Genomic DNA, 16825 nt, shown 5'->3' on the forward strand with positions numbered 1-16825 from the left:
TCACTGTTCAGAACATGGTTTGGGTCAGAGATGATGTTGTTGGACAGCCTCACTGGGTTGTTATGATAGGCTGAGTCATAGAGTCTCTGACAGGGTTAACCAACAATCTTTGAGGAGATTTTTAACAGGTGGAGCAGTTTTGATTTTAAAGCTGCTGACAAACATTTGTACCGGGTAGTATTGCAGTACTGCAGAATAGACATGATCACAGATGTAAAGAACAACAGAAGAATTTCTCTGCTCGCCCCAAAAGACCTAAGACGGCGGAGAAAATAAATTCTTTGTTTTGTCCTTTTGACAGATATTCAATGTGATCCTTCCATGACAGCAAATGGTCAATCATTACACCCAAGTATTTGTATGAAACTCCCTGCTTGATTTCATCTGTATGGATGACAATGGGGACTTTATGGGAGTCAGATGGTGAGCCAAAAATCGGGAACAGTCTGTAGACACCCACACATCGTTAGACACCTGTGTGAGTGTGTGTGTCAGTGTGAGTGTGTGTCAGGTCTTAATGCTCATTCTTAGCATATATGTTCATCTGGGTTCGTACTTACATCTTGGGATAAACACTCCAGGTTTTTGGACTATATTTAGGCTCATACATTGAATGCCTGCCTGATGGTAGTCCAGATGGTAGTCCAGTCATTAGAATTCATCCTGATTGAAACATAATCATGACCCTAGGGGTAAAAAAAAAAAATAGTTTTAAGCAAAGAGGTATTAATCAGAAGCATTTGAGAATCCTTCTTGTTGTTAAAGAGGTGGATTATATAATTGACCAGCATCTGAAATGAATTGCAGTCCAACATTGCATAAATCTCAGCTATGCATAGCTGTGGACGCCGTCACTTTAGTAGGAATATGGCAAAGGTCAGGTTGACACTGGTGCTCATTAAGGATGCTCAATCCAATAACTGTTCTAAGTATTAAAATATATTTTATATAATTGAAGTAAACCATACATGAGCGTTGTTTATTGTCCCAGATAAACATTTCAAATTCAGGTGTTTTAGCAGCAACAGCAATCAGTGAAACGCAGGATAGGAATGGTAAATGGACTGTACTTATATAGCGCTTTATCCAGTCTTTAATACCGCTCAAAGCGCTTTACATACTACATGTCATTCACCCATTCATACAGAGCAGTGTACTTTACTCTAGGACCTAACATTCAAACACATTCACACACCGTTGGCCATGCCATCGGGAGCAACTCAGGGTTAAATATCTTGCCCAAGGATACATCGACATGTTGACTGCTTGGGCTGGGATCGAACCCACAACCTTCTGGTTGAAAGACGACCGCACTCCCTCGCAGCCATAGTCGCCCCATAGGGCAGATATGAATTCACACAAGGATAATAGTTATATAAATAAAGAAATGCAGGTATCAATTCAATCAAAGATGTATACATACAGATATGTATAATGGATATGTTAAATATATAATAATATCAATTTGAAAGTGCGAGTCAAATATGTACATTATGGTGCAGGGACATTTGTATTAGTTTGAATGAGGGGTTAAGCCTTTATTGTGGAGCCTGATAGAGGCGCTTATACATTACAGTCAAAATTATAGTATTCCTTTGTTCAGATTTGAGTACCTTTCAAAAGAATTCCATTCTCGGCAGTGTTTCACTCTGTGTTAGGAAACTATTCGGGCCCCGGCCTATGCCAAAATAAATGTCGGACCATAAATGCATAAAGTGACCTGAAATTAGAGGTTAACACATGTGAAAAACTCCCTGTAAAGAAAAAGATTTGAGCTTATGAACTAAATGTTTTAAAAATTCTTAATACAACCCTCTATTTAAATAAACTATGAATACTTTCGTTGTGTACATGGCTGAAAAACTATGAAAACCAACAGCATTTTCAGTATTTATTATGTCTTCTTTTTTAAGTGTATCATCCAGTATCTGCTCAAACCATCGTCATTTTGTTCAACACTTTAGATCCAAAGCACCTCCATCCCATTTTAAAGGTGTTCAAATCCACCTGCATTGTCGTTTATGCAACGACGGAATGAAATAATTTCCTGCACATGTGAAATGGTAGATGGAGTGTATTTAAAGAGCACTTTTTGCAACATTCAGATGCTTTAACATAATTTACAATCTCAGCCCATCTAACGCCTCAATTCTATGTTAAATGTACGTGTAAAATCCTGCTGCAGTAAACATTTAAGGCACATTTTGATTCCTGCTGTGAGACAGGGTAGCAATGGGCTTGAATGATAAATGTGCGTTGTCAAGGTAACAAGTAGTTCTGAAGACTGCAAATATGTGGTGCTGGGGAGGCTCCTATACAATATTCCAACCTGCAGCCTTGGTAGCACTAAAATATAAGCTCTGCATTTCCCTCCCTGCAATCCTCACAGGTAACTGCAGATGTAATATGGTTTGCATACATAATTCAGAGACATTTAATAGCCATTCTATCTTCATCAATGTTATTAGAATGATTCACTGCAAATCTCATTTGCAAAACCAGATCGTAGCTGTCGGAAACCTTGAGGTCGCAATGTGATTTCTTACAAATGATGAATGAGGAAAAAGGTGGGGACTGCCAGAGAATAGAGATACACTGTGGCACCCTTTAACATGGCTCCTGATGTAACCATGGATACCTCTATTTCATGGATGGAGTAATTTTAGCTGGAGTGGGATCTGAAGGACAGACATCAGTGTTTCTGCACTGCAGATCATACATTATCACATCTTAAATATCAACGTGATGTATTGAAACACTGCAGTAAAAAGGATTTTTGAAGATCAAGCATAGAGTTTGGCAGAGCACGTGTCAGCAGGTAAAGAATATTTAATTGGAGGAAGATTATAGTAGAAGTCAAGGAAATAAAACTGAATAATATTTATGGTGACTGCCATAGATGTAACTATCCTGAGAAATGTTTACAGAAAAGAGCTTTTAAGGGCGGGAAAAAGTTAGAACAAATACGATTTGAAATGTTATTCATGGTGATGTTGCAGTTGTATTCATGAATCCTTGTTCTGTGTGTGTTGAGATAGGAGGACAGCCTAGTACTGAGACTGAAGTCACTGTCAAGGAAACACAGATAGTGCTGGCCACGAGGGATTAAGAGGAGATGTAGCTTCTGATAAAAACAGCGCAGCTCTGAGACCATTGAGATGTGTTCAAGTCAGAAAAAAAGAGACTCAACTGTCAAAGTGTCAGAGACTCAGAATAATCATTAGATACATCGCTTTTTTGACAACTGTCCATATTTTAGGGGAAATCAGTGAATATATCAGTGAATTATTGATATTTTCTTTCAGCAGTATTAGAATGTAGTTTCTCAAATTATTCATATGTTATAAGAATTTGTGTCTAGGATCCTCTTTCCAACTGATTCATGAAAACAAATATTGAAGGCTTACGAGAACCCTGTCATGATAAAAAATTGCAATTTCTTTAAAAGAAAGCCTCAATTTGAGTCAAAAACATCAGGCAGAGACGGTTTTATAAGCCTTGTTGAAATACAGCAGTGCAGATGAAGTGGTTCACTTCAGGAAACCAGTGACATCAGCCATGGCTTCATTGAGCTTAATGTTAGACAGACTTAGATTTATGTAAATTACTTATAGCCTACCTTTCTTTTGCTAAATGCTGAATATACAGTAAAATGTTGCAAAAATGCTATAACTCAGCTCTGTCACATGCTCTCTTACTCCACCTGCTGGTTTTAGAAGCAGCTTGATGAAAAAGGAAGAAGACTGTGTAAGTTATTTGGAGTTGACCTTTGATCTTTGTGCCAGTGTTTGAAGAAAAAAACTGCATGGTTTTGTGGCTTTTTTTTCCTTTTATTAACATGTCTGTGCTTAATTAATTAGCTAATAATTAATTAATAAGTCGTCAGTTGTGAAATATTAGAACACAAAGAAGGGGAAATGAGATGCAGATCGAACCAGGGACTGCAATTTTCGACATAAACGTGTCCAAGGACACAATGAAATCCAGACTGCAGGGCCCGGAGTTGACCCACCAAACTACTGATTGGTTGATGACGTCCGCTTTACCTCCTGTGTTTGCTGCCTGTCGTTGCAATTGCTTCTGTTCTTCAATGAAATGTTTAGCTGAAATAAATCAGGACATTCTGATGTGGAATAACAAAAGGAAAGTCATTTTTAAATATGTTAATTCATCAATATTTTCGCCATTTTTTTTTAATTCTAATGACATCCAGCCAAATGGAAGGAACGTCTTATAAAGATTTTACGCCACACTAAAATAAATACAAAATATATAAATAGAGAAAGAAGAAATACATCAAAGATTATGACGCAATGAAAAGTGACATCATCTTTCACAGAACATATTCATGTAAAGACTTTATTAATTAATTACATTTGAGCACTAACAGCATTGGAATGTAAAAGCTTATTTGACAACCCCTAAACAAGGGTTTTAATTTTGAGTTTATAGCCCAATTGAATTCTATAGCAATGTATTATTTTTTTGTTTTTTTAGCCTGTTTACATACAGGTTGAAGTTGTATTTAACAGACAGACACACAGACACACAGACAGACAGACAGACCGACAGACCGACAGACAGACGGACAGACAGACAGACAGACAGACAGACAGACAGACAGACAGACAGACAGACTGACAGACTGACAGACTGACAGACATACTACTATAATGAAACGATGTGTCCACCCGTTTGTTTTATTCACTGAAACCTGCCCCTCCTCTCTGACGCGCTGTGCTGGGGGCGTGTCCGTGCTGCCAGCTGAGTTTATTTAGCCCAACAATATCCTGCTATCAACTTTACAGGGAAGCTGTCTCCTTACGGTAAGGTTAAATATAAACTTCCAGTTTTAAATGACCGTTAACCTTCTAACTAATGTGAGATGATACCATTGTTAAACACGCTAAATCCATGTTTTGTTGAATGCTTTGCTGATGCCCTATCTACCATCTAAATTAGCTTAATGATAGTTAGCTCACGGGTAAGTTAGCTAGCGTTAGCATCCTTACAGGCCATCCTAGCTGCGTTCTATCCAAACTGTTAAGAAACAGGTTGCACGGTTTACCATAACACAATGTTTAAATAGCGAGTGGGTCAGTAATATAAGCAAATAGGACAATGCTAATTTCTAAATGCTAACCCACTTTAACGTTAGCTCCATATTCTGTGGAGTTACGCACGTTAACTTTCGCAATCTGGGTGCGGCAATACAATTCCATAACAGGAAACATTTTAGAAGGGTAGCGTTAGAGTGTGCCAGTAATAATTACACAGGGATCAAGGAACACACAGGACATGCCATCACCTGAGGGTAACAAGCTTAACCAGTTCCGCGTTTAAAATCAGTGTTTTTTTGTAGAGGTTGACATTAACAATATATTATTTAATTTATACTGTGCAGTTTTTGGCATTCCATCTACTCCTGCTTTATGACTCGTTGCCATCATTTCGAATTATTTGATTGTAATTATGCACATACACGTGCATTATTCCATGATCCCCCCCGTGTTGAATTTTGTATTCATAATTATCCATTTATGTATATATGTGAACAGTTTTACCTAATTCTATTAATTTTATTCTGATATTTACTGTAACTTACATTCCTTATTTTTGAATTCTTATTATCCTTGTGTGAATTCTTACCTGTCCTATCCTGTGTCTTAATCACATTCCTGCTTTAACAACTGAATTCCCCCGAGGGGGATCAGTAAAGTTGATCTTATCTTAATAACATTACTTTGCATTGAGCTGACGCTTTCAGCCAAAGTGACATACAATTAACTGATTTTGCATTTACAGTTGACCGAAGATGAATTTTGCCAAAAAGTTTCTCAGTGGCGTCATTGATGTTGTCAGGTGAGTATCTGCACAAAGTCTATCCTGTCCCAGCCAAAAAGAGACTGTTGTAGCTAAATGTGTTTTTCCGTTTTTGAACCCTGTGTTTTTCCGTTTTTGAACCCTGTGTTTGTAGCAACATCGACCCAGCCCAGTTCATCCCCTCTGAACCTGTGAGTGACAGGCTTTACATTACCAGCTCTTTGTAGACATCACTGTTCTGCTTACTCTGATTGTAATGGTATCTGTGCCTCCCCCCGCAGCCTCCCCCCCGCAGGCCTGCTGTATATGCAGAGCAGCACGAGAACGATGAGGAGAAGCAGTTCCGCCGAGTCTTCCAGCAGCTTGCTGGAGAAGTGAGTGTTATAAGGGTTACCTGCACTTCTCTTAGAATTTCTGTTGTTTTCTGCAGTTCACACTCAGATATACACAGTATTCAATTAATTGGAGAAGAACATCAAAATGTGTGTATGTACAGGTTTCTGCTGCCTTTGTAATTTTGTTTAATATTTGTCATATAGGACATGGAAGTAAGCCCATGTGAGCTGATGAACATCATGAACAGAATCATTTCAAAGCGTAAGACATGTCATTCAGGCCCCGGCCACACGAGGACGAAAACGGTCGTTTGCGTTACTGTTTATTGTCATATAGACCGTCATATAGAACTAGTTATAAATATGTTTATTTTTACTGTCGGGTCACTCATTACTGGATCAGCTGCTGCATGAGACGGACACTGACGCTGTCAGAAGAGAGGGAGGAAAAAGAGAGGCTCCGTGTATTTTATTATTATATTATATAGATTCGTTATTCATTTGTTTTAAAGCTCAATAAATAGCAAAGAAGACCTTTGACCGGGACTTTTATAATTTTGTCTGGAAGATTAAAACTTTAATACATGTTGACTGGCGAAAAACTCTGCCCGGTCCCCTCGGCCCCCACCGCGGAGAATAAACAGAAGGGCAACCATGACAACCATGCTTCTTCGCTGCTTTTGTGGAGGAAGTTACAGCGCCACGTACAGGCTCCTGCATATGTACTGCAGCTTCTCCAACTATTGGAGCTAAACGGAGCTGTCTGTGTGGACAGACCCTATCCGGTGAACATTGCGTGTGGACGGAAGCTTTTTTGCGTTTGCGTTAATCCTATGCGTTTAGCCGTATGCGTCCTCGTGTGGCCGGGGCCTCAGAGTCCTTCTCCTACAAATCCATTTGTGTATTCCTTGTAGCTCTTTGTTCTGTCATTCTGTCATTTACAAACGTTATGTGTCTTTATAAGAGATTTACCACATGGTGAATGCATGTTTTATCCTATTTTAGATGGAGACCTGAAGACGGATGGTTTCAGTATTGAGTCGTGTAGAAGCATGGTGGCCGTCATGGATGTATCCTTTATTTCATATGTGGGCTTTGTGTGTTCTGTTGACATAGATGGCAGAGTATAAAGGAGAGATTCAAGATTCAAGGCTTTGTTGTCCTGTGTTCAGTAGCTACAGTGTACATATGGCAATGAACAACTAAAGTCACAGGCTCCTCCAACAATGTAACATAAATGTATAGGACATAAACAAATAAAACAAAAGAAATGTAAAGTAAATGGAATATGATATACAGATAAATAATTTGCAAGATGCAAACAGATGGATGTTCTTTACAGAGTTCAGGTATGTAATACTCATTAAAATGTTTTTTAAGATTTTCAAATGAAAGCATACACTACCATTTTTCACAGGACCTTGTTTTTTAAGGTTTTGCAAACCAATATAACCAATATAAATTGCAACTAATACGACTGTGTAAAGGTGAATAAGTGATCCATTTTATTTGTAGAGTAAACCTCACCTGCAAATATGTAATAGAAAAAAGTTAATATTCTCTCCCTACTGTGAAATGTATACCACATGAATACACGCCTAGTGCAAATATAGCATGTCCACACGTAGTGCCACTGTTTGGCTAAGCTGGAGCCAAAGAAGAAAAACGTGTCTGTTGTCCTTAATGCTGTTTCAGAGTGACAGCACTGGAAAACTCGGCTTTCATGAATTCAAACACCTCTGGAACAATGTCAAGAAATGGCAGGCAAGTACAGCATACCCATTTCATTTGTACTATCCCTTATGTTTCTGTACAGTAACTTTACCGTGATCAGTGTTGAAACATCTCAAGGAACAGTGAACACATTAGAAACTATATTTTAAAACAATTTATATACAGTATCAGCTGTTTATTGATCTTAGAACTTTGGCTTAGGTGGTAGAGTTGTTGTCCACCAACCAGAAGGCTGCTGGTTTGATTCCCCAAACCCTGCAGTTAACATGTTGAAGTGTCCATTTAAAAGACTCTTGAGTGTGAGATGTTTATCGCTCCTGGTGAGCACTTTATATTGTGCACTGGCACTTTATACTGTATGAATGTGTTGAATAAATACTTTGAGTGGTTGAAAGACTAGAAAAGAACCGTATAAATGCAGACCATATACCTCCATATTGACAGCCATTCAGGTTGTTACAGAGAAATAATTGTTACTGTCTTGAGGTTGTGAATCAACTTCCTAGGAATCTTTCATGGCTTATATGCTCTAAATACTTTTGTAATGTAATTGTTTAGGGCGTGTACAAGTCCTATGACGCAGATGGCTCCGGTGTCATCGGTGCAGATGAGTTGCCCAGCGCTTTCACAGCTGCAGGTGAATTTCCTTTTTTACATTTATTTAAAAAATGTTTCCCCTTTTGCATAGTTACTTACATTATCAATACCAGTGATAAGCCACATGTAAAACGGTCATCTTGGATGCATTAAGAATTAACAAGACCTTTAGATTGACTGTCAACAGTCATGTGGCTGTGCTTGTTTGAAACAGAAAATGATTTGCATAGTCGTTTCATAGGACAGAAACCTATGTAAAGCTGTTTCAGAATAATAGTCAACGTTTCATCTGTTCATCACTTTCTCAGGCTTCCCCCTCAACGACTACCTGTTCAACATGATCATTCGCAGATACAGCGATGAAGGTGGGAACATGGATTTTGACAACTACATTGGCTGCCTTGTGAGGCTGGATGCCATGTGCCGTAAGCTTAAATTAATTGATTTATTGGTTATGCAGCTTTTTCTGTGTGATAAGACTCACTGACTGAAGATGCCTAACAACTGTTCTGATTCAGGTGCCTTCAAAACCCTGGATAAAGATAACAGTGGGACAATCAAAGTCAATGTTCAAGAGGTAAACACTTTTTAAATTATTTTGACTGGAGTCTACATTTTTTTAAAACATTTGATTGTGTTGATGGTAATCATTCATTGTTAAAGCCCTTCTCTCTTGTGTCTTTTCAGTGGCTTCAGTTGACCATGTACTCTTGAGTCCAGATGCCGCTCTCCTGCTTGTTTTATGGAACCACTTTTTTTTCCTTCTACACAGTACAACACATTTTCGAAACCATCCCTACTAACCTGTTTTTTTTCTTTCTCAGAAACCCCCCCCCCCCCCTGCACAGGTGTCCTTTGAATGTTAATGGCATGCAAGTGTTGTGTTCACTGTCCCATTATACATGCAAAAGACAGAATTTGCCAGTATTTGTATTGTTACTGCAACCGAGAGTTGGTATTAGTTTTACATAGTGTATGTTATGCTGCGTTCCACTGCGTGCTATGGCTCAACTTGCTCGGTTTTGGTTTTCCATTTTGATCAGCAGTGGATAGTACCTGGTTCATGGTATTTCTTTTTATCAGCACCTCAGCCAAGATTCCAAGCGGTGTTAAAATGCTGCAGACCACTTATCTGTCAGGGAGAATCATCAAAGGTGCATCGTGTCCTTTACAATTGGCATAGTGTAGACGGTCCTCTGTGCGGTTGCTGTTGAAAGGATTGTTGTAGCCGTTCCATACAGTAGGAACGCAGCTTTAAAAGGATCTGTAACACTCGTTTTGTTTTGAGCCTGTGAAATGCTAAATTGCTGGGATAAAATGGCCTTGCATCCTAAGCTGTGACTTATTTGGCCATGTTTTTTGTTTCAACGACCACCTACAAAGAAGTTTCCATCTTTCCCAGATAATATCCCTGTAAGAACAGTCTTGGTGTGTATAGACTGCTCAATTGGCATCTTCATCTCTGCTGTTTTTTTTTTTACATTTAGCGTTAATATCACTGCATGAAGCTTTGTGACGTCAGAGACAATTCTAAGAAAAAGCTCCAACCAATTTCACCCAGAACAGAGGACTACCCAACCCTTCACACTAAGTGAAAACATCTGTGAGGATGTGCAGGGCCTTTAAGTTTATTATGGCAAACCATAAATCATTCAGAGCTGCAAACGACTACTAACTATGTAAAGATAGTGTGTAGTTTTGTCTACCTGGGCAGAGAATGAGGTCACTCCACTCAGTGTTGTAATCCCAGTGTCTCTGTGCTTTGTTTACTGAGTTAGTTTCCGCATGCATGCAAGTCTCTGTGTGTTCACTGGCTAGCTAATGTCTGCCGCTGTGCAATGTGCTAACACAGCACTTGTAGCTGATGACACCTCTGCTAACACCTATAATGCCACTTAAAGTTCAAACAGGGAATAAACCTATGTTCAGTTATTGCGGCTGAGTAGACCTCTAAACAGGTTGAAGTAGGATGGAGCTATTCTGAGAATCACTTGAGGTCACCAACTCCCATTTACTCATAAAGATCATTGGGTGCAGTTGTCCCTTTCTAATTGGAGCAACAACACAGGAGTGTATAGAAATGGCCGTCAGTCCAACTGTTTATTAGACCACAATGAAATGATCTTTGTGAAACCAGCCCCAAACCCATTGACAGGAGATTCTTCTTCAAAAACAACAATATGAGACAAAATCAAACAACTTAAGGTTGATATGTGAAGTATGGTACTCTTGCACGGCAGCCTAATTCAAACGGATCAGGGTTTTATAATTTGTACACGCACACATGGGTCAGGGACGCCAGTGTCCTTTAGTAATTTGTAACAAAAACTCAAGAGACAATGTTTTGTTGGGCAATTCATATTTAAAATGTAATGTGTAATGCTGGTAGTACAACTTGGCCATGGCTTTCTCTATGGTCCACTAACTATTAGTTATCACTGTACTGTGTACTTATTCAAATTGCCTGCACCAAATAATACCAGCACAATCTGTAAATTAAAAAAAATATATATATCATGTTTATGCCTCTAATGCATGCAGCCAATAGCAAAGATGCCAATATTAAATGTTTTTAAACATGTAGTTAGCCACAGTCATTAAACTGTTATTAATAATGCTTTGTGAAATAAATCTCTGTGCCATATTTGGAATAATGGTATGTTGAATGTGTGTTGTTCTTTGAATCATTAGTCAGTCATGTATTGAATGTCATTATGGTTAAATTGGGGATCTGTTCTGGCCCAGCTGATTGACAGTGACAGTATTTTGAATTGAAAGTTTTACCAAAACAATATTTGTTTGCTCAATTATTGAGTTAAAGCCAATATTTTTGCGTTGACAGTTTGCTCAAAGGAGTGCTTCAATGGCGGGTCTGATATTTCGTAGCCAGAGGTGGAAGAAGTAGTACCAGAGTGTAGGAATATTCTGTTACAAGTAAAAGTTCTGCATTCAAACATGTTACTCAAGTAGAAAAGTATTTGCATCAAAAGAAGTACTGATTATGCAGATTGGTCCATTTCAAATTATTATATTATATGTTTTGATTATAATTATTGATCATTAAAGTGTTCTCAAAGCTGATGAAGGTGCATCTAGTTATAATGACTTTGTATACTGCAGGGTAGCTTGTGAATTTACTCCAGGTGGAACTAAAGTCTGATTTAAGAATTGATTATGTTTCACATCATTCATCCAAATCTGTAAAGTAATTTAAGATATTAAGACATTTAGTAATACATACTTATACTACACTATTTACCTCTTAAATGTAGTGAAAAGTACAAAGTAGCAAACATTGGAAATACTACTTACTACAAGTCTCTAAAAATTGTACTTAAGAACAGTACTTTTTTTCTTAGCTATGTTTACAATACTATTCGTAGCTATCTATCCATCCAACCGTAATGTTTTTCTTCCAGGCTTGTAGTCTATCTGATTCCTAAAATGCTTTGAAAGTGCGTTTGCGTGCGTGTGTGTGCGTGAATGTGTGTGTCAAGAAGACCATACAGTCTATGGTCAAGACAGCCAACGTAACCAGAAAAGGCGGGCTCCTTCAAAATAAAAGCATTGTCACAACGGGAAATGTTTAAGAAACAAAAGTAATTGAACTCAATTAGCAAATGTGCTAGATATATCGTTGTTATTGTTAGACTTTACATGTTTACAACACCTACACGACATGAACTATATCCATACTAAGATCAATGTGTTCATCAATACTTGTTTTAGCCAGCGCCTTTAGATAGCTATTACCTGAGGGTAACCGGACATCTTTTGAGGAGCGTTAGCTGCATTCTGGCTAGCTTGACATTAGCTATCTTGAAGATAGGGAAGTTTATCATTACGTTTCTGGACCAAACCCCAACTTCTTTGACTTTTGGGTATGTTCACCATTTCAATAACTATGTTTGGCATTAAGGTATTTGTCTGGAAGTCAGGAAACGTCCGGTTGTCGCTTTATTAGTCATTTGTGAGTCTTGTGTTGCGTTAGCTAACCTTATCCTGCTGCAGAGAGAGCTAACCTAGTGTGTGCTATGTGTTGTATTAAGTGCAAGTTGCACTATATAAGAGACATTTAATAACCGATACTCGTTCAAAAATAATCATGGAAATGTGGCAATCAAGGTGTTATATGTGTGTAATGCGAATTACGAGTGCTCTTTAGCTAACTAGGCTGTCCCGTGTGTTAAGCGTCGATAGCATCGTCCATTGTCCATTCACTCTCAAGGCTAGCAGACATACATTGTTGTCATCGCGCAGAACTTGCTCCATTTCCTGTTTAACGATATTAGACCACTTAGACATATGTATTCAAGTTCGTTTCAGTAAAAGTGTTGATAATATTAATGTATTATCTATATTGATCAACTCAATACATCTGCATGAACGGTTATTGCTAAGCTGTTAAGCACGAGCAAGTGTAACGCTGACACTGAGCGATATTACTAACCTTATAAATGCAAGTATAGTTTAAGAATCAATATATTTGTGACACATGAGCACATTCATATACATCACATAATTAACACTCCCATGCTTTTTGTTGTTACAGTAACTGTCATCAGACAGCAGGAGAAGTGGAAGCACAGCAGAGAATACACAGTAGCTGGACACCAATTGACACTGTGTGGGGAGGATGTCTTCACCAATATTCTTCAACCAAGACAGTTTTATTCGCTTCAAGAAAAGAAAAGCTCGCTTCTCTTTCAGTGAAGTCCACATACTGCTGGACGAAGTGAGGAAGCATCGTATGGTTGTTGTGGGTAAGTGCATATTTCATTCAGATGAAAGAATAACACTGAGGTCTGAGTACCTGGAAATGAGATGATTGGCTAGTAGCTTGTTAATCAAAAACATTAAACCAAGTAACCAATACAATGGTTAAGTCATATAAAAGTCAACATTACAGTGAAGCTGTGAGAAATACAATGTTAATGAGATCTGATCACTGACGCAATATAATTTTAAGGCAAGTGCTTAGGGTCATTTTGTTTTGTCCCCCAAAGGCAAATTCAATCGTGGTGTACCAACAGACATAAAGAAGCGCACATGGGCAGAGATTACTGCCCGTGTGAATGAGATCGGGGAGTGCCAACGTGAGATCATCGAGGTCATCAAGAAATGGTCCGATCTAAAATGTGACACGAAGCGGAAAGTGGGTGCCATGCGGTCAGGGATAGTGCCCAACAGAGGCCTCAACTCTCGACTCTCCCGAGACCTTAATCAGACGGAAAAAATAGTGCTCCAGATTCTGGAGATGGACGAGGAAGACCAGAGCTCCGGGGACTTTGGCCCTCTGGGAGATGACGATGTGCCAGAGGAGGAAGAAGAAATGGAAGAGGAGGACATTATTGGAATGCAGAGTTCTCCTAATGGCGGGTTGGACGGGGCATCTATGCCCCCACCAATGTCCTACACAATGAGTAGGTGTCAGAAACAATCATATGTCACTATTTACTCACATTCAGTTAATTCCAAACATCAGGGAAGTTCATCTATCCATCCATATTCTACCTCTTATCCGAGTCTGGTCGCGGAGATATCAGTTCCAGCAGAGCAAGTTCATATGTCTACATAATCCACACACAAAATTATTCAGAGCAAATCCAAGTCACCCTCTTCTCAAAGGCAAATAGGATGCATTTTCTCACTGGATACAAATATGTGGCATATAGATAATCATAAAGTGACACAGACACACAAAATTGTCGGAATTTTTAGCCGGCCAGCTAACCAATCAGAGCAGACTGGGCTATGGTTTCAGACAGAGGTTGAAAAGAGGTGCTGCAGCACAGGCGGTAAGAGAAAGATAAAGTGCTTTTTGAACATTAAAGCATGGAGACATGTCACAGTACAGGCACAAAATACCCATATGAACCTGAACATGAGTAAAATGGGTCCCCTTAAATAAGTTCCTGTGGAGAAATGCATTCAAACTGTTTCATTAAAATGCTTTGAATGTTGCAGAGGACTCTTCACAAACTGCCTATGATGTGCAGTATGAGATTCCTGCAACAGAAGGTGAGTTTCTTCTTTGAAGTACAGATTTAGGTTTTTTCAGAATAAGAAAGAACTGACAAGCCTTTTCTCTTTACTTCAAGATGTTGACGCTGCATTAGGAGACTCAGATGACGACCAAAGGGAAGATATGCTTCCTTCCACAAAACCAACAGAGATTCACCAAGGAAACAATGGCATCCAAAAACAAGGACCACCTCCGACATCGTCTTCCGGCCCAGCAGCAGCAGCAGCAGCAGCAGCAGCAGCAGCAGCAGGAGCAGCAGCAGCAGCAGCAGCAGCAGCAGCAGCAGCAGCAGCAGCAGCAGCAACAACCCCTACGCTTCCACTGCCAGGTCAGCCCTCGCAGAACATGAGAGACAACATGCTACACAATGCATCACTGAGCCTTGAAGAGCAGCATGCCACCAACATCCTGCTGGAGACGGTTTCACGCTCCCTGGAGCTTCTGTCCGAGTCGGTGCAGCAGCTGGCAGAGACTCAGCAGGAGTTTGTGCGTGAGTCGCTGCAGCTCCAGAGGGAGACGGTGCAGGTTCTCAGAGACTTTACAGGCGGAGCTATTTCTCTTATGCATGACAAACTGAATGGACGGCCAGCATTATAGCAAAAAAGTTTTAAACAGAGATGTTGTTGTATGACTACATACATGGCCTTCAGGTGCAGGAACATTTGAGTTCCTCTGGACTCCACCGCTGGTTGCTGTACTTTTTGATAGTACTCAACAGGTTCTTTGTTGTAAGTTTTAAAATTTGTATTATTAGAAACATTTTATTGATGGAATTACTGTCTGTGGGGTTACATTGTACATCGATAAAGAAAGAAGATTTTAGTTTCCCCTTTTGCTACTGAGCAAGCCTACACCACATTTAAAGCCTCGATATGCTTTAGCAATGACTTGCAAAGATCTTTTAATTTTGTTTTATGTTCTTGGATAAGTTGTAGTTGCATCAATGTCTGGAGATGATCACAGGAACTGTAATGGTCAGTGGATTTCCGCACCTGACCATTATATGGTCTGTATGTCTGAAAGCTTAACAAGGTGTTAGATATTTTTTAAATACATGGAACTGAATAAGTTGTCATTGTCTGATTTACTTTTTTTTACATTCCAAACATCAACACTTGAATATGAAAAGTTTCAACAGGTTTCTTTTTAAATGTTAAATAAACCTCTGATTTATTGAAACAACAGAAGTAATATTCCTTCCTGTGACTATATAAGGTGCTCTAGTAGTGGACATAGATCCAGTGATCTGAATGTGTTAATCCATCTCTGTTAAGATCTGCACTCTCCCGTCTTCAATGATGGTATATTTCAAGTTATATTAAATTAGAAATGATGAAGGATGTCTTACATATGTACAAACAGAACATTTGTAATACACATTACAAAAAGACCGTACAGAATAAAGAATTGAAATATATTCAAAATATTTCCTCAGAAAAGACCAAAACCAACATTGTATTGATACTAACAAGTATTACCTCTGTATCAAAATCATGATGTATCTTATTCCTCTGTGCCGTATAACTATATTATTATATAGTTATTATATATATATTATATTATTATATATACAGTATGTATTGTGCAAAAACTATTAAGAATCAGCAAGCCATGTTAAATTTATATCTTTTAGAGCACAGAATGTATTAATCCGCTTCTGAAAATAGTCCCTAACAAATGTGCCATCTCTCCTTTTTCACTAACCTTTTCTGATACCTACAGTGCCCACTTTATTAAGGGAAATACTGAGCCTTGTTTAAAAAAAAAAAAAGTACTTGTATGTATATATTTTATTTACTTCAATAATAGGCTTTACTACACAATATGATTGGAAATAATTAAGACAGTTGTTGATTTTGGTCTTATTAAGATAAGATAAGATGGAACTTTATTAACCCCGTGGGGAAATTCAGGAGTTTAAAGTGTGGTGGGAAAGCAGCAACAGAGCGAGAGTGAAAAACAGGACAGCACAGATTCACATGAGGTTAACAAAAAAAGTAATACAAAAATAAAGTTATATTGTAACTCATAAAACAAGATATCAGAGCAAGGTAAACTGTTGATAATTAGAATGAACATATAAACATACATATTTGAGTATGGACTATTATAGGATGTATTAATAACAGGGCCGTATTCATGGAGTCAACATTGGGGGGGACCAAAAATTCAATAAAAATTTGAATACTAATTTCCTGCCACTCTAAAGGAAAATACATATAAAACTAACACATTGGATACTTTAAAACCTGTTTAACCCCATGCCCCTGCCCGTGGGGCAAAACACAACAATAGCCACGAAACTGAGAAG

General features: G+C 38.5%; 2 protein-coding genes across 4 annotated transcripts; both read left to right on the forward strand.

The window, feature by feature from the left end:
• The first annotated feature begins 4727 nt into the window (after positions 1-4727).
• On the forward strand, positions 4728-11155 carry capns1a (calpain, small subunit 1 a). The gene is made up of 11 exons (XM_079650728.1): positions 4728-4826; positions 5806-5862; positions 5978-6014; positions 6105-6197; positions 6363-6420; positions 7164-7228; positions 7854-7922; positions 8451-8529; positions 8798-8914; positions 9008-9066; positions 9177-11155. The coding sequence occupies exons 2-11, from the start codon at positions 5816-5818 to the stop codon at positions 9201-9203; spliced, it is 651 nt and encodes a 216-aa protein (XP_079506854.1). The 5' UTR covers positions 4728-4826; positions 5806-5815; the 3' UTR covers positions 9204-11155.
• Positions 11156-11943: 788 nt separating this feature from the next.
• Positions 11944-15584, forward strand: LOC307020106 (uncharacterized protein). 3 transcript variants are annotated; one of them, XM_079651256.1, is made up of 6 exons: positions 12158-12370; positions 13042-13252; positions 13496-13912; positions 14457-14510; positions 14591-14725; positions 14777-15584. In XM_079651256.1, the coding sequence occupies exons 2-6, from the start codon at positions 13126-13128 to the stop codon at positions 15109-15111; spliced, it is 1068 nt and encodes a 355-aa protein (XP_079507382.1). In that variant the 5' UTR covers positions 12158-12370; positions 13042-13125; the 3' UTR covers positions 15112-15584. The 3 variants fall into 3 exon arrangements, with proteins under 3 accessions (XP_079507381.1, XP_079507382.1, XP_079507380.1); XM_079651255.1 differs by lacking the exon at positions 12158-12370 and adding an exon at positions 11944-12088 and having other exon boundaries at positions 14591-15584; XM_079651254.1 differs by having other exon boundaries at positions 12162-12370; positions 14591-15584.
• The last annotated feature ends 1241 nt before the right edge of the window (positions 15585-16825 follow it).

This window comes from Notothenia rossii (genome assembly GCF_949606895.1).
Source record: "Notothenia rossii genome assembly, chromosome: 9".
Lineage (NCBI taxonomy): Eukaryota > Metazoa > Chordata > Actinopteri > Perciformes > Nototheniidae > Notothenia > Notothenia rossii.

Coding starts and splice junctions, on each gene's coding strand:
- capns1a (XM_079650728.1), top strand. CDS start 5,816: ATGAATTTTGCCAAAAAGTTTCTCAGTGGCGTCATTGATGTTGTCAG. Junction 6,198..6,362: donor TCCAGCAGCTTGCTGGAGAA/GTGAGTGTTATA, acceptor TTTGTCATATAG/GACATGGAAGTAAGCCCATG. Junction 8,915..9,007: donor GAGGCTGGATGCCATGTGCC/GTAAGCTTAAAT, acceptor GTTCTGATTCAG/GTGCCTTCAAAACCCTGGAT.
- LOC307020106 (XM_079651255.1), top strand. CDS start 13,126: ATGTCTTCACCAATATTCTTCAACCAAGACAGTTTTATTCGCTTCAAG. Junction 13,253..13,495: donor GCATCGTATGGTTGTTGTGG/GTAAGTGCATAT, acceptor TGTCCCCCAAAG/GCAAATTCAATCGTGGTGTA. Junction 13,913..14,456: donor ACCAATGTCCTACACAATGA/GTAGGTGTCAGA, acceptor TGAATGTTGCAG/AGGACTCTTCACAAACTGCC.